This window comes from Oncorhynchus clarkii, chromosome 18 (assembly GCF_045791955.1).
Source record: "Oncorhynchus clarkii lewisi isolate Uvic-CL-2024 chromosome 18, UVic_Ocla_1.0, whole genome shotgun sequence".
Lineage (NCBI taxonomy): Eukaryota > Metazoa > Chordata > Actinopteri > Salmoniformes > Salmonidae > Oncorhynchus > Oncorhynchus clarkii.
Genome location: NC_092164.1, coordinates 56,330,935 through 56,355,469, shown reverse-complemented (window position 1 = coordinate 56,355,469; position 24,535 = coordinate 56,330,935). Strand labels below are relative to the sequence as shown.

Below are 24,535 nucleotides of genomic sequence, written 5' to 3'. Positions count from 1 at the left end.
AAGCAGTTTGCTGATGTTCATATTGTGAACAGAGTGCCCCGTGGTTGTGGGGTTATGGTATGGTTATGGTACAATGAACGCAATTGCATTTTATCAATGGCAATTTGAATGCACACAGATACCATGACGAGAGCCTGAGGCCCATTGTCGTGCCATTCACCGTCGCCATTACCTCATGTTTCAGCATGATAATACATGGCCCCATGTCACAAGGATCTGTACATCATTTCTGGAGGCTGAAAATGTCCTAGTTCTTCCATGACCTGCGTATTCACCAGACATGTCCCCCATTGAGCATGTTTGGGATGCTCTGGATTAACATGTACGACAGTGTGTTCCAGGTCCTGCCAATATCCAGCAACTTTCGCACAGCCATTGAAGAGGAGTGGGTCAATATTCCACAGGCCACAATCAACAGCCTGATCAACTCTATGCGAAGGAGATGTGTCGCACTGTATGAGGCAAATGGTGGTCACACCAGAGACTGACTGATTTTCTGATGCACACCCCTACTTTATTTTTTTAACGTAATGTGAAATGCATAGAAATTAATTTATTTAAATTGACTGATTTTCTTTTATGAAATGTAGCTCAGTAAAATCTTTGAAGTTGTTGCATATTGCATTTATATGAGTGAGTAAATGGCGGGAGAGGCCATTAAAGAAGGAGAAAAAGAGTGGGCGCGAAAATGTGTTAGAAAAGGAGAGAGAGGAGGAGAGTGAGGGTGGGAAAATGAGTCAGGTGTGATCACACAGTGACTAAAGCTTCTCTCCTCAACTGACACATTGGGCCTCTGAAGTCATCTGCTGAGTTTTAGAGACACTGTAGAGAAAGAAACACAGTTCCTATTCTGACTGGTGACGACCATGAAGGCTATAAAGCAGGTCAGTCAGAATAGGAACTTCAGGCGGTGTGGATCTTTTGTGTGCGCCCATATGTGCCAGGGACCAAGATGCATATAGCTGCCAAAGTTTGATGTATTCAGCTATTCAGATTGTTTGTTGAATGTAGCTTTCAAAACACATTGTATACTGAGCTATCATAACAGATGATATATTGAGCGATCAAAACAGATGATATATTGAGCTATCAAAACACACATATATTGAGCTATCAAAACAGATTATGTATTGAGGTATCAGAATGAGTGATTTAGGAGATTGCATGTGTTGTGTGAATCTATCAAAATGTGTGTACGGTGTTAATATTAAGCTCTGTAGAAAACGCATGAAGAGGTTTACTGATAGAATTTTAAACGTGACTGATGTAGTCAGTATTCAGACCGAGCAATATTCTACTCTCTAGACTACAGAAATGTCTTGGGGTGTTTTCAGTCAGTTCATCCGAACTCGGTGCACTTAGTCAAGCATTTCCTGTACTACGAATGCTCCAAACTCCGACCCCCACAGATTGTCTGCCTCCCACATTGCACCATATTTCCAACATATGGCGGCAGGTAGTGGTTAGAGCCTAGTGGTTAGAGCGTTGGACTAGTAACCGAAAGGTTGCAAGATCAAATCCCCAAGCTGACAAGGTACAAAACTTTAGTTCTGCCCCTGAACAAGGCAGTTTACCCACTGTTCCTAGGCCGTCATTGAAAATAAGAATTTGTTCTTAACTGACTTGCCTCGATAAATAAAGGTAAAATAAAAAATACAGGGAAATATGGGTACTGGTCAAAAGTAGTGCTGTATGTAGGGAATAGGGTGTAATTTGGGATGCATCCTGTGTGTTACGACCCTGACCAACAGCAGTCTAACCCACAGGCTCTTTCCTCATACCTCAGCGTTGTGTGTGTCTGTGTGTCTCATACCTCAGCGGTGGGAAACTCTATGCTTTCAGTAGAGTATTATTTTATAGTCAGTGGTTGGCACGTATATCTCTGCTCCACTCTGCTAGTCATTAAAAGATACTGAGGAAATGTCAAGGAGGTATAATATGTCCTGGGGAGGGAGTAATCATCCCCACCACCCACTTACTCTTGACACACACAGATCCTCACCAGTCAGGATTACAGGAGCGTTGGGAGCTCAAGGTACTATTTGGAGAACCTTGATAACTCATAATTCTGATTCCAGAATTCAATATTCCCATTCTGGAGTATAGCGGTTCTTAATGGTGAAGTGCTGATTAACACCTGGACCGTAAATTTCACCTTCCTCCGTCCCTCTGTCTGTCCCACCAGTCAAGACATACGGAGTCAAGAGGAGTGGGTATCCAAAATTCCCACTGGCAGAACCTGGCATTGTAAACTTCCAGAGAGTGTTCTCATGGCAGAGCGGAATGATAGCCCTCTTAAAGCCAATGTGGTAAACGTATAAATGAAATGACTCCTCCCTACCTCCTCCCTATTTCACTGCAGGGGGGAATTACCCAAATATGTTGTGTATGTCTTGCTGGTTAGTGTAATAGGAGTGTTAAGATAATGATGCCTAAATTACTGTTTAGTGACACAATCATATTGTATCCATCTCCAGCTGTTATTATGACCAGAAGGAGAGAATGAAGAGAGGGGAGGTGGGATGAATCCCTATAGATTCAGTGTTTTAGTATGAGATTTTAATGTTAGAAAAAAAGCTTGTTTCCATGTGATGAGTATGTGTGGCAAAGTGTGTGTAGATGTGTGTGTGTGTGTGTGTGTGTGCATGCTTGTGTATGTACATTAACACTGGTATCACAGGAGGTTGGTGGCACCTTAATTGGGGAGGATGGGCTCGTGGTAATGGCTGAAGTGGAATAAGTGGAAAGGTATCAACAACATCAAACATATGGTTTCCATGTGTTTGATGCCATTCCATTTGCTCTGTTCCAGACATTATTATGAGCTGTCCTCCCCATAGCGGCCTCCACTGACTTGTGTGTGTGTGTGTGTGTGTATGAGAGAACAGGCCAGATGATGATCTGGGGAACAGATTGAGAATGAGATGGCTAACACATCTTTGTGTAGCTCAGTTAATTTATTCAGCCTAGTGTCTCTCCAGGCCCATGCAAATGAGATGGAATGGGAGAGGATGACAAGCATACAGACAGGCTACACACACACACACACCTCAATACACACACACACACACACACCTAATTACACACACACACACCTCAATATGTACACACACACACCTCAAACATGCACGCGCACACCTAATTACACACACACATCAATAGACACACACACACCTAATTACACACACACACCAATAGACACACACACACACCTCAAACACGCACAAATTCCATACACACAGACATACTGTAGTCATATACTGAGACCAGCCACCCGGACAGCTGATTAAACGGAGGAGTATTTCTGTCTGTAATACAGCTCTTTTGTGGGGGAAAACACATTGTGATTGGCTGGGCTTTGCTCCCAAGTGGCTGGGCTTATGTGCACCCCTGACCATGTGAAATCCATAGATTAGGGCCTAATGAATGTATTTCAAGTGCATTTGTGAACAGCAGTTTTCAGTTCTTTCCACATATTCTCGATTGGATTCAGGTCTGGACTTTGACTTGGCCATTCTAACACCTGGATATGTTTATTTTTGAACCATTCCATTGTAGATTTTGCTTTATGTTTTGGATCATTGTCTTGTTGGAAGACAAATCTCCATCCCAGTCTCAGGTCTTTTGCAGACTGCATCAGGTTTTCTTCCAGAATGGTCCTGTATTTGGCTCCATCCATCTTCCCATCAATTTTAACCATCTTCCCTGTCCCTGCTGAAGAAAAACAGGCCCAAACCATGATGCTGCCACCACCATGTTTGACAGTGGGGATGGTGTGTTCAGGGTGATGTGCTTTTACGCCAAACATAACGTTTTGCATTGTTGCCAAAAAGTTCAATTTTGGTTTCATCTGACCAGAGCACCTTCTTCCACATGTTTGGTGTATCTCCCAGGTGGCTTGTGGCAAACTTTAAACAACACTTTTTATGGATATCTTTAAGAAATGGCTTTCTTCTTGCCACTCTTCCATAAAGGCCAGATTTGTGCAATATACGACTGATTGTTGTCCTATGGACAGAGTCTCCCACCTCATCTGTAGATCTCTGCAGTTCATCCAGAGTGATCATGGGCCTCTTGGCTGCATCTCTGATCAGTCTTCTCCTTGTATGAGCTGAAAGTTCAGAGGGACGGCCAGGTCTTGGTAGATTTGCAGTGGTCTGATACTCCTTCCATTTCAATATTATCGCTTGCACAGTGCTCCTTGGGATGTTTAAAGCTTGGGAAATCTTTTTGTATCCAAATCCGGCTTTAAACTTCTTCACAACAGTATCTCGGACCTGCCTGGTGTGTTCCTTGTTCTTCATGATGCTCTCTGTGCTTTTAACGGACCTCTGAGACTATCACAGTGCAGGTGCATTTATACGGAGACTTGATTACACACAGGTGGATTGTATTTATCATCATTAGTCATTTAGGTCAACATTGGATCATTCAGAGATCCTCACTGAACTTCTGGAGAGAGTTTGCTGCACTGAAAGTAAAGGGGCTGAATAATTTTGCACGCCCAATTTTTCAGTTTTTGATTTGTTAAAAAAGTTTGAAATATCCAATAAATGTTGTTCCACTTCATGATTGTGTCCCACTTGTTGTTGATTCTTCACAAAAAAATACAGTTTTATATCTTTATGTTTGAAGCCTGAAATGTGGCAAAAGGTCGCAAAGTTCAAGGGGGCCGAATACTTTCGCAAGGCACTGTATATGACCAATATCCCACGGCTAAGGGCTGTTCTTATGCATAACGCAACACAGCCCTTAGCCGTGGTATATTGGCCATATACCCCATATATACCCCGGGGTGCCTTATTGCTATTATAAACTGGTTACCAACGTAATTAGAGCAGTAAAAATACATGTTTTGTCATACCCGTGGTATACGGTCTGATATACCATGGCTGTCTCTATTGTGTTCTAATTGGCTCCTCTCTCTCTCCATTGTGTTCTTATTGGCTCTTCTCTCTCTCTGTTGTGTTCTAATTAGCTCTTCTCTCTTCATTGTGTCCTGATGGCTCCTCTCTCTCTCCATTGTGTTCTAATTGGCTCCTCTCTCTCCATTGTGTTCTAATTGGCTCTTCTCTCTCTCTGTTGTGTTCTAATTAGCTCCCCTCTCTCTCCATTGTGTCCTGATGGCTCCTCTCTCTCTCCATTGTGTCCTGATGGCTCCTCTCTCTCCATTGTGTCCTGATGGCTTCTCTCTCCATTGTGTCCTGTTGGCTCCACACTCTCTCCATTGTGTCCTGATGGCTCCTCTCTCTCCATTGTGTCCTGATGGCTCCACACTCTCTCCATTGTGTCCTGATGGCTCCTCTCTCTCTCCATTGTGTCCTGATGGCTCCACTCTCTCCATTGTGTTCTGATGGCTCCACACTCTCTCCATTGTGTTCTGATGGCTCCTCTCTCTCTCCATTGTGTCCTGATGGCTCCTCTCTCTCTCCATTGTGTTCTGATGGCTCCACACTATCTCCATTGTGTCCTGATGGATCCACTCTCTCCATTGTGTTTTGATGGCTCCCCTCTCTCTCCATTGTGTCCTGATGGCTCCTCTCTCACTCCATTGTGTCCACTCTGTCTCCATTGTGTCCTGATGGCTCCTCACTCTCTCCATTGTGTCCTGATGGTTCCTCTCTCTCTCCATTGTGTTCTGATGGCCCCTCTCTCTCCATTGTGTCCTGATGGCTCCTCTCTCTCTCCATTGTGTCCTGATGGCTCCTCTCTCTCTCCATTGTGTTCTGATGGCTCCACTCTCTCCCCATTGTGTTCTGATGGCTCCTCTCTCCATTGTGTCCTGATGGCTCCTCTCTCTCTCCATTGTGTTCTGATGGCTCCTCTCTCTCCATTGTGTCCTGATGGCTCCACTCTCTCTCCATTGTGTCCTGATGGCTCCTCTCTCTCCATTGTGTTCTGTAATGGGAGCAACTAGGAGCTGATCCTGGTAGCTATAACCATTAATACTGCAGTCACAGCTCATCCCTGCTATCCCAATGCCAGAGGAGAGAAAGACTGCTCGCACACACACTCACAGGAAAACGCAAGAACACACACACTCTGCACTGTGGGAGAGTTATTGTACATATCCTCTGGAAGAACGAAACACGTGTAGTTTGGTTGTGTGTGTGTGAACTAAACAAAAGCCAGACAGTGTTAAGCTGTGGTTTGAGGCTATGAGTTCCGGTTTAATCAGCAGCATATTTAGCTGCTATGTTACTATTCAATTCAAACTATAATATCTAAATAATGCTCTCTCTCTCTGCCCACCCCCGTTCCCACACCTCTCTCTCTCTCTCTGCCCCCCCATTCCCATTCCTCTCTCTCTCCCTCTCTCTTTCCCTCTCTCTCTCTCTCTCTCTCCCTCTCTCTCTCTCCCTCTCTCTCTCTCTGCCCCCCGTTCCCATTCCTCTCTCTCTCCCTCTCTCTTTCCCTCTCTCTCTCTCCCTCTCTCTCTCCCTCTCTCTCTCTCTCTGCCCCCCGTTCCCATTCCTCTCTCTCTCTCTCTCTCTCTCTCTCTCTCTCTCTCTCTCTCTCTCTCTCTCTCTCTGCCCCCCGTTCCCATTCCTCTCTCTTTCCCTCTCTCTCTCTCCCTCTCTCTCTCCCTCTCTCTCTCTCTCTGCCCCCCGTTCCCATTCCTCTCTCTCTCCCTCTCCCTCTCTCTCCCTCTCTCTCTCTCTCTGCCCCCCGTTCCCATTCCTCTCTCTCTCCCTCTCTCTCTCTCTCTCCCTCCCTCTCCCTCTCTCTCTCTCTCTCTCTCTCTGCCCCCCGTTCCCATTCCTCTCTCTCTCCCTCTCTCTTTCCCTCTCTCTCCCTCTCCCTCTCTCTCTGCCTCCCGTTCCCATTCCTCTCTCTCTCTCTCTCCCTCTCTCTCTCTCTGCCCCGCCATTCCCACTCCTCTCTCTCTTTTCTCACTCTCCCACTCTCTTTCCCTCTGTATCTCTCTCTCTTTCCTACATCAAATCAAATAAAATGTATTTATATAGCCCTTCGTACATCAGCTGATATCTCAAAGCAATGCAGGTGTAGAAGCACGGTGGCTAGGAAAAACTCCCTAGAAAGGCCAAAACCTAGGAAGAAACCTAGAGAGGAACCAGGCTATGTGGGGTGGCCAGTCCTCTTCTGGCTGTGCCGGGTGGAGATTATAACAGAACATGGCCAAGATGTTCAAATGTTCATAAATGACCAGCATGGTCAAATAATAATAATCATAGGCAGAACAGTTGAAACTGGAGCAGCAGCACGGCCAGGTGGACTGGGGACAGAAAGGAGTCATCATGTCAGGTAGTCCTGAGGCATGGTCCTAGGGCTCAGGTCCTCAGAGAGAGAGAAAGAAAGAGAGAATTAGAGAGAGCATACTTAAATTCACACAGGACACCGGAAAGGACAGGAGAAGTACTCCAGATATAACAAAGTGACCCTAGCCCCCTGACACATAAACTACTGCAGCATAAATACTGGAGGCTGAGACAGGAGGGGTCAGGAGACACTGTGGCCCCATCCGATGACACCCCCGGACAGGGCCAAACAGGAAGGATATAACCCCACCCACTTTGCCAAAGCACAGCCACCACACCACTAGAGGGATATCTTCAACCACCAACTTACCATCCTGAGACAAGGCCGAGTATAGCCCACAAAGGTCTCCGACACGGCACAACCCAAGGGGGGGGTGGAAAGTGGAAAGAGGGGAACCGGCCAGGCAGAGACAGCAAGGGCGGTTCGTTGCTCCAGAGCCTTTCCGTTCACCTTCACACTCCTGGGCCAGACTACACTCAATCATATGACCCACTGAAGAGATGAGTCTTCAGTAAATACTTAGGTTGAGACCGAGTTTCCGTCTCTCACATGGGTAGGCAGACCATTCCATAAAAATTGAGCTCTATAGGAGAAAGCCCTGCCTCCAGCTGTTTGCTTAGAAATTCTAGGGACAATTAGGAGGCCTGCGTCTTGTGACCGTAGTGTACGTGTAGGTATGTACGGCAGGACCAAATCAGAGAGATAGGTAGGAGCAAGCCCATGTAATGCTTTGTAGGTTAGCAGTAAAACCTTGAAATCAGCCCTTGCCTTGACAGGAAGCCAGTGTAGGGAGTCTAGCACTGGAGTAATATGATCCAATTTTTGGGTTCTAGTCAGGATTCTAGCATCCGTATTTAGCACTAACTGAAGTTTATTTAGTGCTTTATCCGGGTAGTCGGAAAGTAGAGCATTGCAGTAGTCTAACCTAGAAGTGACAAAAGCATGGATTAATTTTTCTGCATCATTTTTGGACAGAAAGTTTCTGATTTTTGCAATGTTACGCAGATGGAAAAAAGCTGTCTTGATATGTTCTTCAAAAGAGAGATCAGGGTCCAGAGTAACGCAGAGGTCCTTCACAGTTGTATTTGAGAGGACTGTACAACCATTAAGATTAATTGTCAGATTCAACAGAAGATCTCTTTGTTTCTTGGCACCTAGAACAAGCATCTTTGTTTTGTCCGAGTTTAAAAGTAGAAGGTTTGCAGCCATCCACTTCCTTATGTCTGAAACACATGCTTCTAGCGAGGGCAATTTTAGGGCTTCACCATGTTTCATTGAAATGTACAGCTGTGTGTCATCCGCATAGCAGTGAAAGTTAACATTATGTTTTCGAATGACATCCCCAAGAGGTAAAATATATAGTGAAAACAATAGTGGTCCTAAAACGGAACCTTGAGGAACACCGAAATACAGATCTTGTGATTTATTTCTTGCTCGCACACTTGTCCTCCCGAAACCATAACCCTCTTTAACCATAACCCTCTCTAATCCTAACCCTCTCTAACCATAACCCTCTCTAACCCTAACCCTCTCTAACCATAACCATCTTTAACCATAACCCTAACCCTTTCTAACTGTAACTCTCTCTAACCGTAACCCTCTCTAACCGTAACCCTACACCCTCTCTCCCTACACCCTCTTTCCATACACCCTCTCCCCCAACCCCAACCCTTTCTAACCGTAACCATCACTCTCGCTCCCCCTAACCCTCTCTCCACCTAACCCTCTCTAACCATAACCATCTCTAACCATAGCCTTAACCCTCTCTAACCATAACCCTCTCTAACCATAACCCTACACCCTCTCTCCCTATATACTACTTTCTCACTCACATTCCCCTTATTTTCTTCCTCTGTCTTTGTGTGTCTCTACCACTCACACCCACCCACCCACCCACCAACTCACCCTCCTCCACACCCACCCACCCACCCACCCACACACCCACACACACCCACTACCACACACACACACACACACACACACACACACACACACACACACACACACACACACACACCCATACACCCATACACAACCACACATACCCACCCACCCACCCACCCACCAACTCACCCTCCTCCACACACACACACACACACACACACACACACACACCCCACACCCACCCATACACAACCACACCTACCCCCCCCCCACACACACACAACCACACACACCTCTACACATACACAACCCCACCACCCCCCACAGTCACACATACACTCCCCACACACACATCCACACACACACCCCCACAACCACACACATAACCACACAGACCCCTCCCCCCACACACACACACAACCACACATACCCCCCACACACACAACCACACATACCCTCCCACACACTTACTCACTCTCTCACACACGTTCTCTTTCTCTCTACAGAGGTGTCTGTGTCCTCAGTACTGTGTCTGTCGTCAGTGAGAGAGTTACCAGTCCAGGTGAGGGAGCTGTATGGTCAGGGCTTCGTCCTGGTGGCTGTCCATCCCTTTGTCCACCCTTGTGGCCCCAGGCCTGCACGCATCCAACGCCAGCTACACAGAGCTGTCCTCATCAGAGAGACACACAGGTATGGAAACACACACACACACACACACACACACACACACACACACACACACACACACACACACACACACACACACACACACACACACACACACACACACACAGGTACGGAAACATATATACACACACACACTCATTTTCTGCAACCAACGCCTGCTACACAGAACACAGAGACACATAGTTAGGGAATGCCTTCAATTCTCACCTGCAGGAGCATCATCTGAGTTCTATTCTCACCTGCAGGAGCCTCATCTGAGTTCTATTCTCACCTGCAGGAGCCTCATCTGAGTTCTATTCTCACCTGCAGGAGCCTCATCTGAGTTCTATTCTCACCTGCAGGAGCCTCATCTGAGTTCTATTCTCACCTGCAGGAGCCTCATCTGAATTCTATTCTCCCCCACAGAATGTGTGAAATCTGAGCAGAATCCTATTTTCACACTGAGGATTCTCGACAGAGATCTATTCTCACCCGTGTAATTCTTGAAGCATACTGTATGTGTAGATAGGGAACTGTATACAGCGTGTGGCAGGCCCATGTTGCAGGCCCATGCTTATAGACATGCTCACACTTAGAAATGTAAACTGTTTTTCTCTCACACTTCCACACATACTGTATATGCTTACACAAATACACACACACACACACACACACACAATCTTTCCCTCATACTCACATGTGTGTGTGCGTACACACACACACACAGTTGGGTGATCCTGCCAATTGGCACTTGTCACCGTGGCGACGACTGATTGCATCATCAGCACCCGCCGGAGGGGAACAATGTGCTAGGATAGGGGAACCATGAGGCCTTCTGTTCTCCTTTTATCTCTCCATCACTTCATCTCTCTCCAACCCACTATCCTCCACTCTCTCCTCCTTTTATCTCTCCATCACTTCATCTCTCTCCAACCCTCTATCCTCCACTCTCTCCTCCTTTTATCTCTCCATCACTTCATCTCTCTCCAACCCTCTATCCTCCACTCTCTCCTCCTTTTATCTCTCCATCACTTCATCTCTCTCCAACCCTCTATCCTCCACTCTCTCCTCCTTTTATCTCTCCATCACTTCATCTCTCTCCAACCCACTATCCTCCACTCTCTCCTCCTTTTATCTCTCCATCAATTCATCTCTCTCCTCTCTCCAACCCTCTATCCTCCACTCTCTCCTCCTTTTATCTCTCCATCACTTCATCTCTCTCCAACCCTCTATCCTCCACTCTCTCCTCCTTTTATCTCTCCATCACTTCATCTCTCTCCAACCCTCTATCCTCCACTCTCTCCTCCTTTTATCTCTCCATCACTTCATCTCTCTCCAACCCACTATCCTCCACTCTCTCCTCCTTTTATCTCTCCATCAATTCATCTCTCTCCTCTCTCCAACCCTCTATCCTCCACTCTCTCCTCCTTTTATCTCTCCATCACTTCATCTCTCTCCTCCCTCCATTATCACCATTCTCCTTTCTTCTATTCTCTAAAGCACAATAGATTACTAAGATCCAGAATGCAAACATGATTATCTATAGTTTTATTCAGGCCTTCATCAGTCCTTTCTACATGTTCATGTCTTTCTCCACGTTCATGTCTTTCTTTGAGAAGAAAGTAAAGCTGTGTCCTAAATGGCTATTCCCTACATAGTGCACTCATTTTGACCATAGCCATATGGGCCCCTATGAGCCCTGCAAAAGTAGTGCACTATATAGGGAATAGGGTACATAAATGTCCGCTGATGTCTTCCTTCAACCCTCTTTCATTTCTCTCTGTCCAGTTCAGAGAACGAGCTGAAATGGGCGGGGCTTCGCCTGGAGACAGACGTGTGTGTGGCGGGTCAACAGGCCCCTGACCCAGAAGTCATCCAGAACTACGTGAAGAAGGTCAGCCCTGCCCATTAGTCCTAATGCACAGATCTAGGATCAGCTTACTACCTACACTCAGCTCCACTCTGGGAGAAGTTACCCATAGGCACAGATCTAGGAACAGCTTACTATTTACACTCAGCTCCACTCTGGGAGAAGTAACCCATAGACACAGATCTAGGATCAACAAATTCCCCCATACATTTTAATTGTAGCCCTTTACTTTCGGGTTGAAAATGGCAGATTTGGGCACTAATAAGAGTCGGTGTCTGAGTCAGAAATGCTGTAAATTAAGAGGACTCTATGTATTTTGAAATATGATATGTTGATGTCATACAAGCAAGCCAAACACCTGTGAGTCACATCACATCTCCAAATCATAAAACTCATGCCATATGCAGGGTCAAGGTTTCTGATCACTATGTTTGATGTACAGTTACCAGATGACATGTGGTCATACCCTGGGATGTTCTGAACACAATGAGCTTGTGTTTGTTTATTTCACTTAAATGCACTCATGACTCCTTTTTATGCGCACCAAAATTACGATCTGTTTCTCTGAATTGCCTTGTGAACGCCTAACACTGTAAGGTTGTATTTTATAACTTAGCTAGCAATAGAACACACTTTCTAATCATGCCCACTTGACACAGATTGCGATTTTTAATGGACAGTTTTTGGATTGCTTAAACAACAGTAATTGTGTGATGCAGGGTTGTGTTCCATCTGAAACAACTAAAAGTGTGCTTGCTCTATTCCCTCAATGGCACGGCTAGGAGAGCTCCAAAAAGCACCTTCAACTTGAAGACTCTTCTTTGATTCATAAAAGTGCATTGAAATTGCTTCGCAACTGTGCACACTTTCTCACTCAAACCATTTTTATGTCTTAGGTTGCACCTACACCACGTTTTCCAGGAATAGTCTTATCATGTTACTGAATGTATCCAGAATATTTTCAGATTTCGTTGTCAACATATGCAGTGAACAGTACAGTAAATGTAAAATGCACCTAAAACAACAGTTAAATGCTTGAATTCAGTCTTGGGGAACTGTTGAAATCAAATGTTATTTGTCACATGCGCAGAATACAACAGGTATTACAGACTTTACCGTGAAATGCTTACTTCCAAGCCCATAAAAAACAATGCAGTTAAGAAAAAGAGTTAAGAAAATATTTCTTAAATAAAATAAAACATTTGTTTAAAGTAACACAATAAAATACCGTTACCGAGTCAATGTGTTGGGGTTCAGGTTAGTTGAGGTCATTTGTACATGTAGGTAGGGGTAAAGTGACTATACATAGATAATAAACAATGAGTAGTAGCAGTGTAAAAACAAAGGGGGGGGGGGGGGGGTCAATGTAAATAGCACAGGTGGGCATTTGATTCATTGTTCAGCAGCCTTATGGCCTGGGTGTAGAAGCTGGAAAGGACCTAGACTTGGCGATCCGGTACCGCTTGCTGTGCGGTAGCAGAGAGAATCCAAGTCTATGACTTGGGGGACTGGAGTCTTTGACAATTTTTGGGCATTCCTCTCACACCGCCTAGTATCTAGTTTGAGAAACAGATGCCTTACAAGTCCTCAACTGGCAGCTTCATTAAATAGTACCCGCAAAACACCAGTCTAAACATCAACAGTAAAGAGGCGACTCCAAGATGCTGGCCTTCTAGGCAAAGTTCTGTCCAGTGTCTGTGTTCTTTTTCCCATCTTAATATTTTATTTTTATTGGCCAGTCTGAGATATGGCTTTTTCTTTTAAACTCTGCCTAGAAGGCCAGCATCCTGGAGTCACCTCTTCACTGTTGATGTTGAGACTGGTGTTCTGCGGGTACTATTTAATGAAGCTGTCAGTTGAGGACTTGTAAGGCATCTGCTTCTCAGACACTCTAATGTACTTGTCCTCTTGCTCAGTTGTGCACCGGGGCCTCCCACTCCTATTCCTATTCTGGTTAGAGCCAGTTTGAGCTGTTCTGTGAATGGAGTAGTACACAGCGTTGTACAAGATCTTCAGTTTGTTGGCAATTTCTCACTTGGAATAGCCTTCATTTCTCAGAACAAGAATAGACTGACGAGTTTCCGAAGAAAGGTCTTTGTTTCTGGCCATTTTGAGACGGTAATCGAACCCACAAATGCTGATGCTCCAGATACTCAACTAGTCTAAAGAAGGCCAGTTTTATTGCTTCTTTAATCAGCACAACAGTTTTCAGCTGTGCTAACATAATTACAAAAGAGTTTTCTAATGATCAATTAGCCTTTTAAAATGATAAACTTGGATTAGCTAATACAACGTGCCATTGGGACACAGGAGTGATGGTTCCTGATATCAGGCTTCTGTATGCCTATGTAGATATTCTGTCAGCGATTGGGTGCAGAGTGAAAGCGGAGTCAGGCGCAGGACACAGGTATAGAGTAATCCAACTGAGTTTTACTCAAAGAATAAAGCAAAATTCCAAATAGGAACATACAACACAGCTCTAACACAAACACAACCACTAATGACATGAACAATCACGGACAGAACAGAAATGTATGTCAGATGGTTAAATAGGGAATGTAATGAGGGAATGTAAAACAGGTGTGTGTGTAATCAGACAAAACAAAACGAAACAGAAAAATGCATCGTTAGTGACTAGAAAGCTGGTGACGTCGACCGCCGAACACCACCTGAACAAGGAGAAGGGCCGACTTCGGCGGAAGTTGTGACAGTACCCCCCCTTGACGCGCGGCTCCAGCAGCGTGCTGACACGCTAGGATGTCATCCACCGGTACCCAGCATCTCTCCTCCGGGACGTACCCCTCCCACTCCACCAGGTACTGAAGGCCCCTCGCCCGACGCCTTGAGTCAATGATGGCTCGTACGGTATACGCCGGGACCCCCTCGATGTCCAGAGGGGGCGGAGGAACCTCCCGCACCTCAGATTGCTGGAGTGGACCAGCCACCACCGGCCTGAGGAGAGACACATGGAACGAGGGTTTAATGTGATAATCAGGGGGGAGTAGTAACCTATAACAAACCTTGTTCAGTCTCCTCAGGACTTTAAATGGCCCCACAAACCGCGGACCCAGCTTCTGGCAGGGCAGGTGAAGGGGCAGGTTTCGGGTCGAGAGCCAGACCCGATCCCCCGGTGTATGGCCTCACTGCGGTAGCGGTCAGCACTCGCCTTTTGCCTCCTGACGGCCCGTTGTAGCCTCACATGGCCAGCGTTCCATGTCTCCTCTGAGTGCCGAAACCATTCATCCACCGCAGGAGCCTCGATCTGGCTCTGATGCCATGGTGCCACGACCGGCTGATAACCCAGCACACATTGAAATGGTGATTGGTTGGTAGAGGAGTGGCGGAGGGAGTTTTGGGCCATCTCCACCCAGGGGATATAAACCGCCCACTCCCTCGGCCGGTCCTAGCAATAGGACCGCAGAAACCTATCCACATCCTGGTTGACTCTTTCCACCTGCCCGTTACTCTCGGGGTGAAAACCTGAGGTAAGGCTGACCGAGACCCCCAGGCGTTCCATAAACGCCCTCCATACTCTAGACGTGAATTGGGGACCCCGATCAGAAACTATATCCTCAGGCACCCCGTAGTGCCGGAATACGTGGGTGAAAATGGCCTCCGCAGTCTGTAGAGCCGTAGGGAGACTGGGCAAAGGAAGAAGGCGACAGGACTTAGAAAATCGATCCACAACGACCAGAATCGTGGTGTTACCCCGCGACGGGGGAAGATCCTTCACGAAATCCACCGATAGGTGTGACCATGGTCATTGTGGAACGGGAAGGGGTTGTAATTTACCTCTGGGCAGGTGTCTAGGTGCCTTGCACTGTGCGCATACCGAACAGGAGGAAACATACACCCTCACGTCCTTAGCTAAAGTGGGCCACCAGTACTTCCCAGCAAGGTAGTGCACCGTCCGACCGATGCCAGGATGACCAGAGGAGGGCGACGTGTGAGCCCAACAGATCAAACGATCGCGGACATCAAACGAAACGTACAGACGCCCAGCTGGACACCCAGGGGGAGTGAGCTCTGCACGCGACGCCCGCTCGATGTCAGCGTCCACCTCCCATACCACCGGTGCCACCAGGCGAGAAGCTGGAATTATGGGAGTGGGATCTGTGGACCGCTCCTCTGTATCATACAGCCGGGACAGTGCGTCTACCTTCACGTTCTGGGAACCTGATCTGAAAGAAAGGGTGAAAACAAAACGGGTAAAAAACATGGCCCACCTTGCCTGGCGAGGCTTCAGTCTCCTCGCTGCTCGAATGTACTCCAGATTGAGAAAAGGGTGTCTAGCCCCCTCAAGCCAATGTCTCCACGCTTTCTGAGCCATGACAACAGCTAACAACTCCCGGTCCCCCACATGATAGTTTCGCTCCGCGGGGCTGAGCTTCTTCGAAAAGAATGCACAGAGACAGAGCTTTAGTGGCGTACCCGAGCGCTGAGACAGCACAGCCCCTATCCCTGCCTCGGACGTGTCCACCTCAACTATGAACGCTAAGGAGGGATCAGGATGAGCCAGCATGGGAGCCGAGGTAAACAGAGCCTTCAGGTGACCAAAAGCCCTGTCCGCCCCAGCTGATCACTGCAGTCGCACCGGTCCCCCCTTCAGCAGTGAGGTAATGGGATCCGCTACCTGACCAAAACCCCTGATAAATCTCAGGTAGTAGTTGGCAAACCCTAAAAACCGCTGCACCTCCTTTACCGTGGTTGGAGTCGGCCAATTACTCACTGCTGAAATGCGGTCACTCTCCATCTCCACCCCTGAGGCTAAAAGCGGTACCCTAGGAAGGAGATGGACTGTTGGAAGAACAGACATCTCTCAGCCTTGACGTACAGGTCATGTTCCAACAGTCTACCAAGCACCGTGGGTACCAGGGACACATGCTCGGCGCGTGTAGCGGAGTATATCAGAATGTAGTCGATATACACCACTACACCCTGCCCGTGCAGGTCCCTGAAAATCTCATCTACAAAGAATTGGAAGACTGATGGAGCATTCATTAGTTTAGAAGTGGTGCTAAATGCTGTCTTCCACTCATCTCCCCCCCGGATATGTGCAACAGTATAACTTTAGACCGTCCCCTCGCCCATACCCGGGCGCGAACCAGGGACCCTCTGCACACATCAACAACAGTCACCCTCGAAGCATCGTTACCCATCGCTCCACAAAAGCCGCGGCCCTTTAAGAGCAAGGGGAACAACTACTTCAAGGTCTCAGAGCAAGTGACGTCACCGATTGAAATGCTACTTAGCGCGCACCGCTAACTAAGCTGTTTCACATCCGTTACATACGCACCAGGTTGTAAGCGCTCCTGAGGTCCAATTTTGTGAAGAAGCGTGCCCCGTGTGATGACTCGGTCATACTGGCTATGAGCGGTAGCGGGTAACTTTATTTTACCGTGATCTTATTCAAACCTCGATAATCAATACACGGGCGCAAACCTCCATCCTTTTTCTTCACAAAAAAGAAACTCGAGGAGATGGGTGAGATGGAAGGTTGAATGTATCCCTGTCCCAGAGATTCGGTGACATATGTTTCCATAGCCACCGTCTCCTCCTGTGACAGAGGATACAAATGACTCAACGATGGGCCTGGAGAAATTCAAATTCATAGACTGAGCTATGGATTCAAGGACTGACCAATCCAAGATATCAAAATGATAGTTTAAAGCATGTTTTGAGGCGCTACAGTGTTTATTTACATTTGCATTGTTTACAAACAATGGAGTAAAACAAGCTAACATTATGGGTTCTGATGGGGTACGACAGTTGAACTAAAGTCATTAGGCGTTTATAAGTTACATTCTTCAAGAATCAATAGGTATATATCTTTAATTTATAAGTAAAAAATGGATGTAGCAACTGCAGATTCTCCCTTTAAAGGGACATTACACTCTAAAATTCATCCCTTATTTGAACCTTAATATTTGACTGAAAAATTCTAGTGGCAAGCTCATCCTAATTTCCTTGGATGCCTCCTTACTGGAAGAAGAGGAAGCCACTATGACTATTGAGATGCCCCCGTAATGTCACTATCAGCTGTAACATCATTTAACAATCACAAACTCCCTCTTAGGCACTTATAGTTGTGAATTCATCTCAGTCTACAGCGACTATGAGTCACTGTAGAATGAAATTAATTCACTACTATAAGTGAACAGGCCTTATTGAGGAGATTTGCATGTGAACAGGCGGAGCATAAAAGGGAGCGGTGATTGGATTGAAATGCACAGGGCTCAGTATAATGTGATATGGTCAGGCAGCGTGACATGAATAGGCAATCAGATAGCAGCCTGGCTGCTAGGGAATCACTGAAAAGAACCACGGACAGGACGCAATAGAAGAGTAGGGGACATTGATGGGTCTTCTCATACTGCAGGGTTTGGCACTTACTTCCTTCCTTCTTATGACACACACACACACGTGTACTCTTGCGTACATGGACACACTAAACATGAGTAAGTACATGTCAAGGAGGTATAATAAGCCTTTGGGTGGGATTGAGTAATAATCCCCACCACCCACATACACGTGACACACACACACACACACACACACACACACACACACATTTTGTATTTCTACTCACATCTTGACACACTCAAGAGTTGGGCAGTGTCTGTTCACTGTCCATCATCTTCATCTGCCTCCCCCAACAAAAATGTGTGTGTGTGTGTTGATTGTCATTGAAGGAGAGATGGTAATGGGGAAAAATGTCTCGTTATTATTGGTGGTAGTTAGCATTCTGTGTTCTCTCTAACGAGCCCCTCTCAAACTGTCAGCATTAATATCAACTGACAGTTAACCAGAGGAGCTCTGTGGGAGGGAGAGGGAGAATGACACACACACACACGGTAATGACAAACGCACATACAGACCGTGGATAATGAGGTTCCTTTGTCATTAGAATACTTGGTCTTTAGGGATGATTAGGCTGTTTGCAGGATGGTTTGCAGAATGTCTGTAGTGTGTAAATGAGGCTGTGGGTGTAACCCCAAGTAAGCGTAATGGCTACTGATTGAATATGATTTGTATCTATATATGTATCGGGCATGAGTGTGTGTGTGTCCGTGTCCGTCCGTGTCTGTGTGCTTGAGTGCACAGTACCAGTACACATATGGAATCATGTAGTATCCAAAAAAGTGTTAAACAAATCAAAATATATTTTAGATTCTTCAAAGTAGCCATCCTTTGCCTTGATGACAGTTTTGCACACTCTTGGCATTCTCTCAAGCATCTTCATTAGGAATGCTTTTCCAACAGTCTTGAAGGAGTTCCCACATATGCTGAGCACTTGTTGGCTACTTTTCCTTCACTCTGCAGTCCAACTCATCCCAAACCACCTCAATTGGGTTGAGGTCGGGTGATTGTGGAGGCCAGGTCATCTGACGCAGCACTCCATCACTCTCCTTCTTGGTCAAATTGCCCTTACACAGCCTGGAGAAGTGTTTTGGGTCATTGTCCTGTTGAAAAACAAATGATAGTCCCACTAAGCGCAAACCAGATGGAATGACGTACCGCTGCAGAATGCTGTGGTGACACCAACAGTGTTACCAGCAAAGCACCCCCACACCATTACACCTCCTCCATGTTTCACAGTGGGAAACACACATGCAGAGATCATCCGCTCACCTACTCTGCGTCTCACAAAGATATGGATGTTGACTCATCAGACCAGATTTTGACTCATCAGACCAAAGGACAGATTTCCACTGGTCTAATGTCCATTGCTTGTGTTTCTTGGCCCAAGCAAGTCTCTTCTTATTATTGGTGTCCTTTAGTAGTGGTTTCTTTGTAGCAATTCGACCATGAAGGCCTGATTCACGCAGTCTCCTCTGAACAGTTGATGTTGAGATGTGTCTGTTGAACTCTGTGAAGTATTTATTTGGGCTGCAATTTCTGAGGCTGGTAACTCTTATGAATTTATACTCGGCAGCAGAGGTAACTCTGTGTCTTCCTTTTCTGTGGCGGTCCTCATGAGAGCCAGTTTCATCATAGCGCTTGATGGCTTTTGCAACTGCACACATTTTCCGATATCTTAATGATGGACTGTCATTTCTCTTTGCTTGTTTGAGCTGTTCTTGCCATAATATGGACTTGGTATTTTACCAAATCCTCTGTACACCACCCCTACCTTGTCAAACGCATTAAGAAGGAAAGAAATTCCACAAATTAACTTTTAACAAGACACACCTGTTAATTGAAATGCATTCTACCTCATGAAGCTGGTTGAGAGAATGCCAAGAGTGTGCAAAGCTGTCATCAAGGCAAAGGGTGGCTACTTTGAAGAATCTCAAGTATAAAATATGTTTTGATTTATTTAACACTTTTGGGGTTACTACGTGATTCCATATGTGTTATTTCATAGTTTTGATGTCTTCACTATAATTCTACAATGTAGAAAATAGTAAATATAAAGAAAAACCCTTGAATGAGAAGGTGTGTCCAAACTTTTGACTGGTACTGTATGTGTCTGCTAAGTGACCACTACTCTGTGTGTGTGTGTGTGTGTGTGTGTGTGTGTGTGTGTTTTGTGTTTGACCAGATCCAGGACATGGCGGAGCAGGGTATGCTGTTTGTGGGCTTCCTGCAGCAGCCTGGCGGGGGACCCTGTTTCCTGGGGCACTTGGACCCTGAGGACCTGTCCTCCCTGCACTCCAGCCCCTCCCCCATACACAGACACCCCACCAGTCCCTCAGAACCCATGATACTGGATCCCAGCCCTACAGACTCTGCAGAACCCCACCAGAACCTCCTAGAACCAGAACACAACCGGAACACAGAAGTGAAAACACCAGAACACAAGTCGGTTGAACTCAGAACAATTGAGCAGAACCCTACAGATACCAGTCTGGTGGAGCTGGACTTGAGCTCCACAGGACCGCTAGATCTCACACAGGACTCTACTCCAATAGAATCATCAAACAGAGAACACGACCACAGTCCAGGCAAAATAGCCTCAATAGAAGACCAACCAAAACGCTGTCCAGATGAACCAGCAGACTCACCAGAGAGACCCAGCCAAAGAGATCCAGCTAGTGACCAACAGAACCACAACCACGCCCCAACAGAACTCCCTGGTGACCAGGATCAACTACAGTCTGACAACACAATAGAGACCACATGTATAGAGAGACAACAGAATGAAAGCCAAGCAGACTTCCTCAGGATTCTACTACCCAACTTCAGCCCAACAGAGTTAACACATGGACTTGGTGGTCCAGACGCAGACAGACAGTGCCATGGAGACAGACAGAGTCTAAGCCCTCAGACACAGAACCACAAACAGAGACCGCAAATAGACCACGGCTCAGACAACCTGGTCCGGTCACCAGAACTAGACAACGGTGACCACAGGTCAGAGTCCGGGGCTGAGAGGGGGTGTAACCGTAGAAACGAAGGCACGGGTGGTGACCCGGGTGAGCATCTGAGGAGCAGCAGAGTTCCGACCCACAACAACAACAATCACATCCGGGTCAAGAGTCCAGACAGAGAAAAGAGTCGGGTAGGGTCTCCACCAGCACAGAGCAGTGAGTGTGAAGTCTACGACTATTGCCACTGGGTTATAGAGGTTATAGAGTTTAAACTGAATATTACTGAATAATATAATATTGATTGATTTCAGATATATGTATAGTATGTATAGTATTTAAAACTAATGCTTTGTGTCTCTCTCTGTGTGTGTGTCTGTGTATGTAGGGGTGCAGCTGTTTGCCCTATACAACCACACGGGGGAGCTGTCCAGCTCTCTGAGGTTCTACTCCCTCAGGGTTCCGCTGCAGCTGCAGAGAGAGGCAGGGCTAGTGACTGAGGTCGACGCCCACTGGCTGGATCACATGACCCAGCATTTCACCAGCGGAGCTCACCTCATTGACGGCTTCTTTCACCTAGGAGACGACAATGGTATGTTTTGCACAATGGTGATGTGTAATACAGTAGTAGCCTGAGTGTCAGTCTGTTTGTGCTGTCAAACTCCTTGTCACTCATTGTCATGCCAAACAATAGGTCCTAGCTCATTAAAGATAACATGTTCATATTTGAAGATTTCAGTGAGGCCAGACTGTTTGGCTTGTCCATGAGCATTGCAGTTAGGAAGAGCACAAACAGCTCTTTGACAACGCTAGTGCTGTAGTGTTTACCATGGCGAACATACTTACAACTTACAACATACTTTTGGAACTTAGGGGAAAATGGAAAAAAGGCCTATTTGGAAAGCTTACCCATGTCCCTTCACCTATGATGCATGGAAGTACATCAAAGCCAAGAACGGATCAACTCTATCTTTTCCAAATCTGTGGAAGAGATTCAACTGTAACAGAAGACGTTGTTGAGTTTCTCTCTCTCTCTCTCTTTCAGACAGCGGGGTCTCCTCCGTGGACAGTGTGTTCATCTTTCAGAGCTCCTCAGAAGAAACCCCACCCACTTCATACGACGCCATTGTGGTGGAGCAGTGGACCATTGTCGATGTGAGTGTGTGCGCGTGCGTGTAAATGTGCGCGTGTGTGTGTGCACCCGAGCGACCATTGTCGATGTGAGTGTGTGCGCGTGCGTGTAAATGTGCGCGCGTGTGTATGCACCCGAGCGACCATTGTCGATGTGAGTGTGTGCGCGTGCGTGTAAATGTGCGCGTGTGTGTGTGCACCCGAGCGACCATTGTCGACGTGTGTGTGACACTGTTGTTCTCCTCTCCAGGGTGTAGTGGTAAGGACAGACTACATTCCCTTGCTCCAGTCTCTGGCTCCCTATGGATGGAGACTGACGTGTGTGCTGCCTACTCCCATCGTTAAGACCAACAGGTGCTGTCCCAACCCACCAGTCAGGAGCACTAGCCTAGCCCAGACTAGTAGCTACAGTATTTCTCTAAACCATACTAAACATTGGAACACTGCACATCATTTGGAACAAAATGACATTTCACATTTTCTTTCACACTATAAGATACTGTATAGGACTCAGAAGTTCTAATATCAAGTTCCAAGATGTGAAGCCAGTAGTGATGTACATTACGTTAATAGCACTGTTCTCTCCTTAGTGATGGCAGTTTGTCCACAAAGCAGATCCTCTTCCTCCAGAGACCTGCCTTGCAACGCAACAGGAAAGACTTCAAGGTTCCTCACTTTTTTTTGTTCCTCTACTTCTGTCTTTCTCTCTATCACTCACTCTTTCCTTGTACCTTACACAATGCTGTGTCATAAAAAGTCATACTTCTTAATGTAGCTGTAGATAACCCAGCTGATATAGTCCTACTCTGGTTCTGTTAACACTCAGGGGGAGAGTTTTTATGTTCTAAAAATAATCATTTCTTAGTACATTACAGTCAGAAAGATTACTTTCTTCAGTCAATTCTTTGCTGTTAACTGTCCAAGAGAAGCATCACAGAGATGTTTGTAGTCATTTGTCAGGTGTCTGAAGAGAGAGAGAGAGTTCATATAAAGAAAAAAAAACATATCCTTAAAATGTCTATCTTTCAGAAGTTGAACCTCAGGGGTCGGAACAAGCCGAAGAAAAACTCTGCTGGAGAAATGCTAGAGAAGAAAGAGGAGAGAAAGGACACATCCCCAGTGATGGAGAGAGGGATGGATGGACAGAAGAGGAACACGGAAGAGGAGGAGGAGAGAGAGGTGAGAAGGAATTGTGAGAACAAAATAAATGAGAAAAGAAGAACCGTAGACAGAGATGGAATCAAGAGAGAAGAGGAGAGAGAGTGTGAGACAGAATTTCAAGAAGACTTCACCCAGGGTACAGAGGGCGGGGCCACAGACCTCAACCAGGAAGTAGAGCGGGGGAATGGCAAAGCCCTATTGGCCAGACATGAGAAGGCCGTTAGGTTTGCAGATCAGTTTGTCAATCAGAAGAATGATGAAGAGAAGTCAGAGGAGAAGATCACACAGCAGCTGAGTGAGAGAGCGCTGTTTTCTGGAGTATGTTAATTAGATAGAATTAAATATAAAGCACCTGAGTAGGAGTGCTGATCTAGGAACAGTTTTGTCTTTTAAATCATAATGAATAAGCGGGGAACTGATCCTAGATCAGCACTCCTACTCTGAGATGTGTTCTGAATAACGTTACAGGCCCTGACCTGGGTTCAAATAGTATTTGTAAGATTGCTTGATTGAGCTTGCATGGTGCCTTGCCTGGATGGAACCAATGGAAAAGTACCAAAAGTGCAAACCCAGCCCACCTGACACTCTAGGCACGCTCAGCAAGTTGCAATATTTCAAACAGCCTACTATTGTAACCCTGGAATGGAAATAATAAATATACAGAATGACAGAATAGGACGAAGCACTAGTAGCTCATCGATGGAAACCAAGTCACTTAACAGTCACTTAACAGTCACTTATTCCTGGTACTGTATCAAACCTGGAGTCGTATACAGTATATACTCTGTGTGTGTATATATATATATATATATATAATATATTTGTGTGTATATATATATACATACAGTTGAAGTCGTAAGTACACTTAGGTTGGAGTCGTTAAAACTCGTTTTTCAACTACTCCACAAATTTCTTGTTAACAAACTATAGTTTTGGCAAGTTGGTTAGGACATTTACTTTGTGCATGACACGAGTCATTTTTCCAACAATTGTTTACAGACAGTATTTAATATAATTCACTGTATCACAATTCCAGTGGGTCAGAAGTTTACATATACTAATGTAACGGATGTGAAACGGCTGGCTTAGTTAGCGGTGCGCGCTAAATAGCATTTCAATCGGTGACGTCACTTGCTCTGAGACCTTGAAGTAGTAGTTCCCCTTGCTCTGCAAGGGCCGCGGCTTTTGTTGAGCGATGGGTAACGATGCTTCGTGGGTGACTGTTGTTGAT

The 24,535-nt window shown here is 46.0% G+C and overlaps 1 protein-coding gene across 2 annotated transcripts in view; it reads left to right on the top strand.

The window, feature by feature from the left end:
• The window catches only part of LOC139372733 (raftlin-like), a 48,877-nt gene extending 25,169 nt beyond the window's left edge, over positions 1-23,708 (top strand). Inside the window, exons 3-10 of one of the 2 annotated variants that reach the window (XM_071112530.1) lie at positions 9,672-9,855; positions 11,620-11,725; positions 20,247-21,231; positions 21,401-21,604; positions 22,058-22,167; positions 22,394-22,497; positions 22,734-22,809; positions 23,176-23,708. In XM_071112530.1, coding sequence (XP_070968631.1) covers positions 9,672-9,855; positions 11,620-11,725; positions 20,247-21,231; positions 21,401-21,604; positions 22,058-22,167; positions 22,394-22,497; positions 22,734-22,809; positions 23,176-23,631 — 2,225 coding nt within the window. In that variant the 3' untranslated portion in view covers positions 23,632-23,708. Of the gene's footprint in view, positions 1-9,671; positions 9,856-11,619; positions 11,726-20,246; positions 21,232-21,400; positions 21,605-22,057; positions 22,168-22,393; positions 22,498-22,733; positions 22,810-23,172 lie in introns of both variants that reach the window. The other variant, XM_071112529.1, reaches the window with a different exon arrangement.
• The last annotated feature ends 827 nt before the right edge of the window (positions 23,709-24,535 follow it).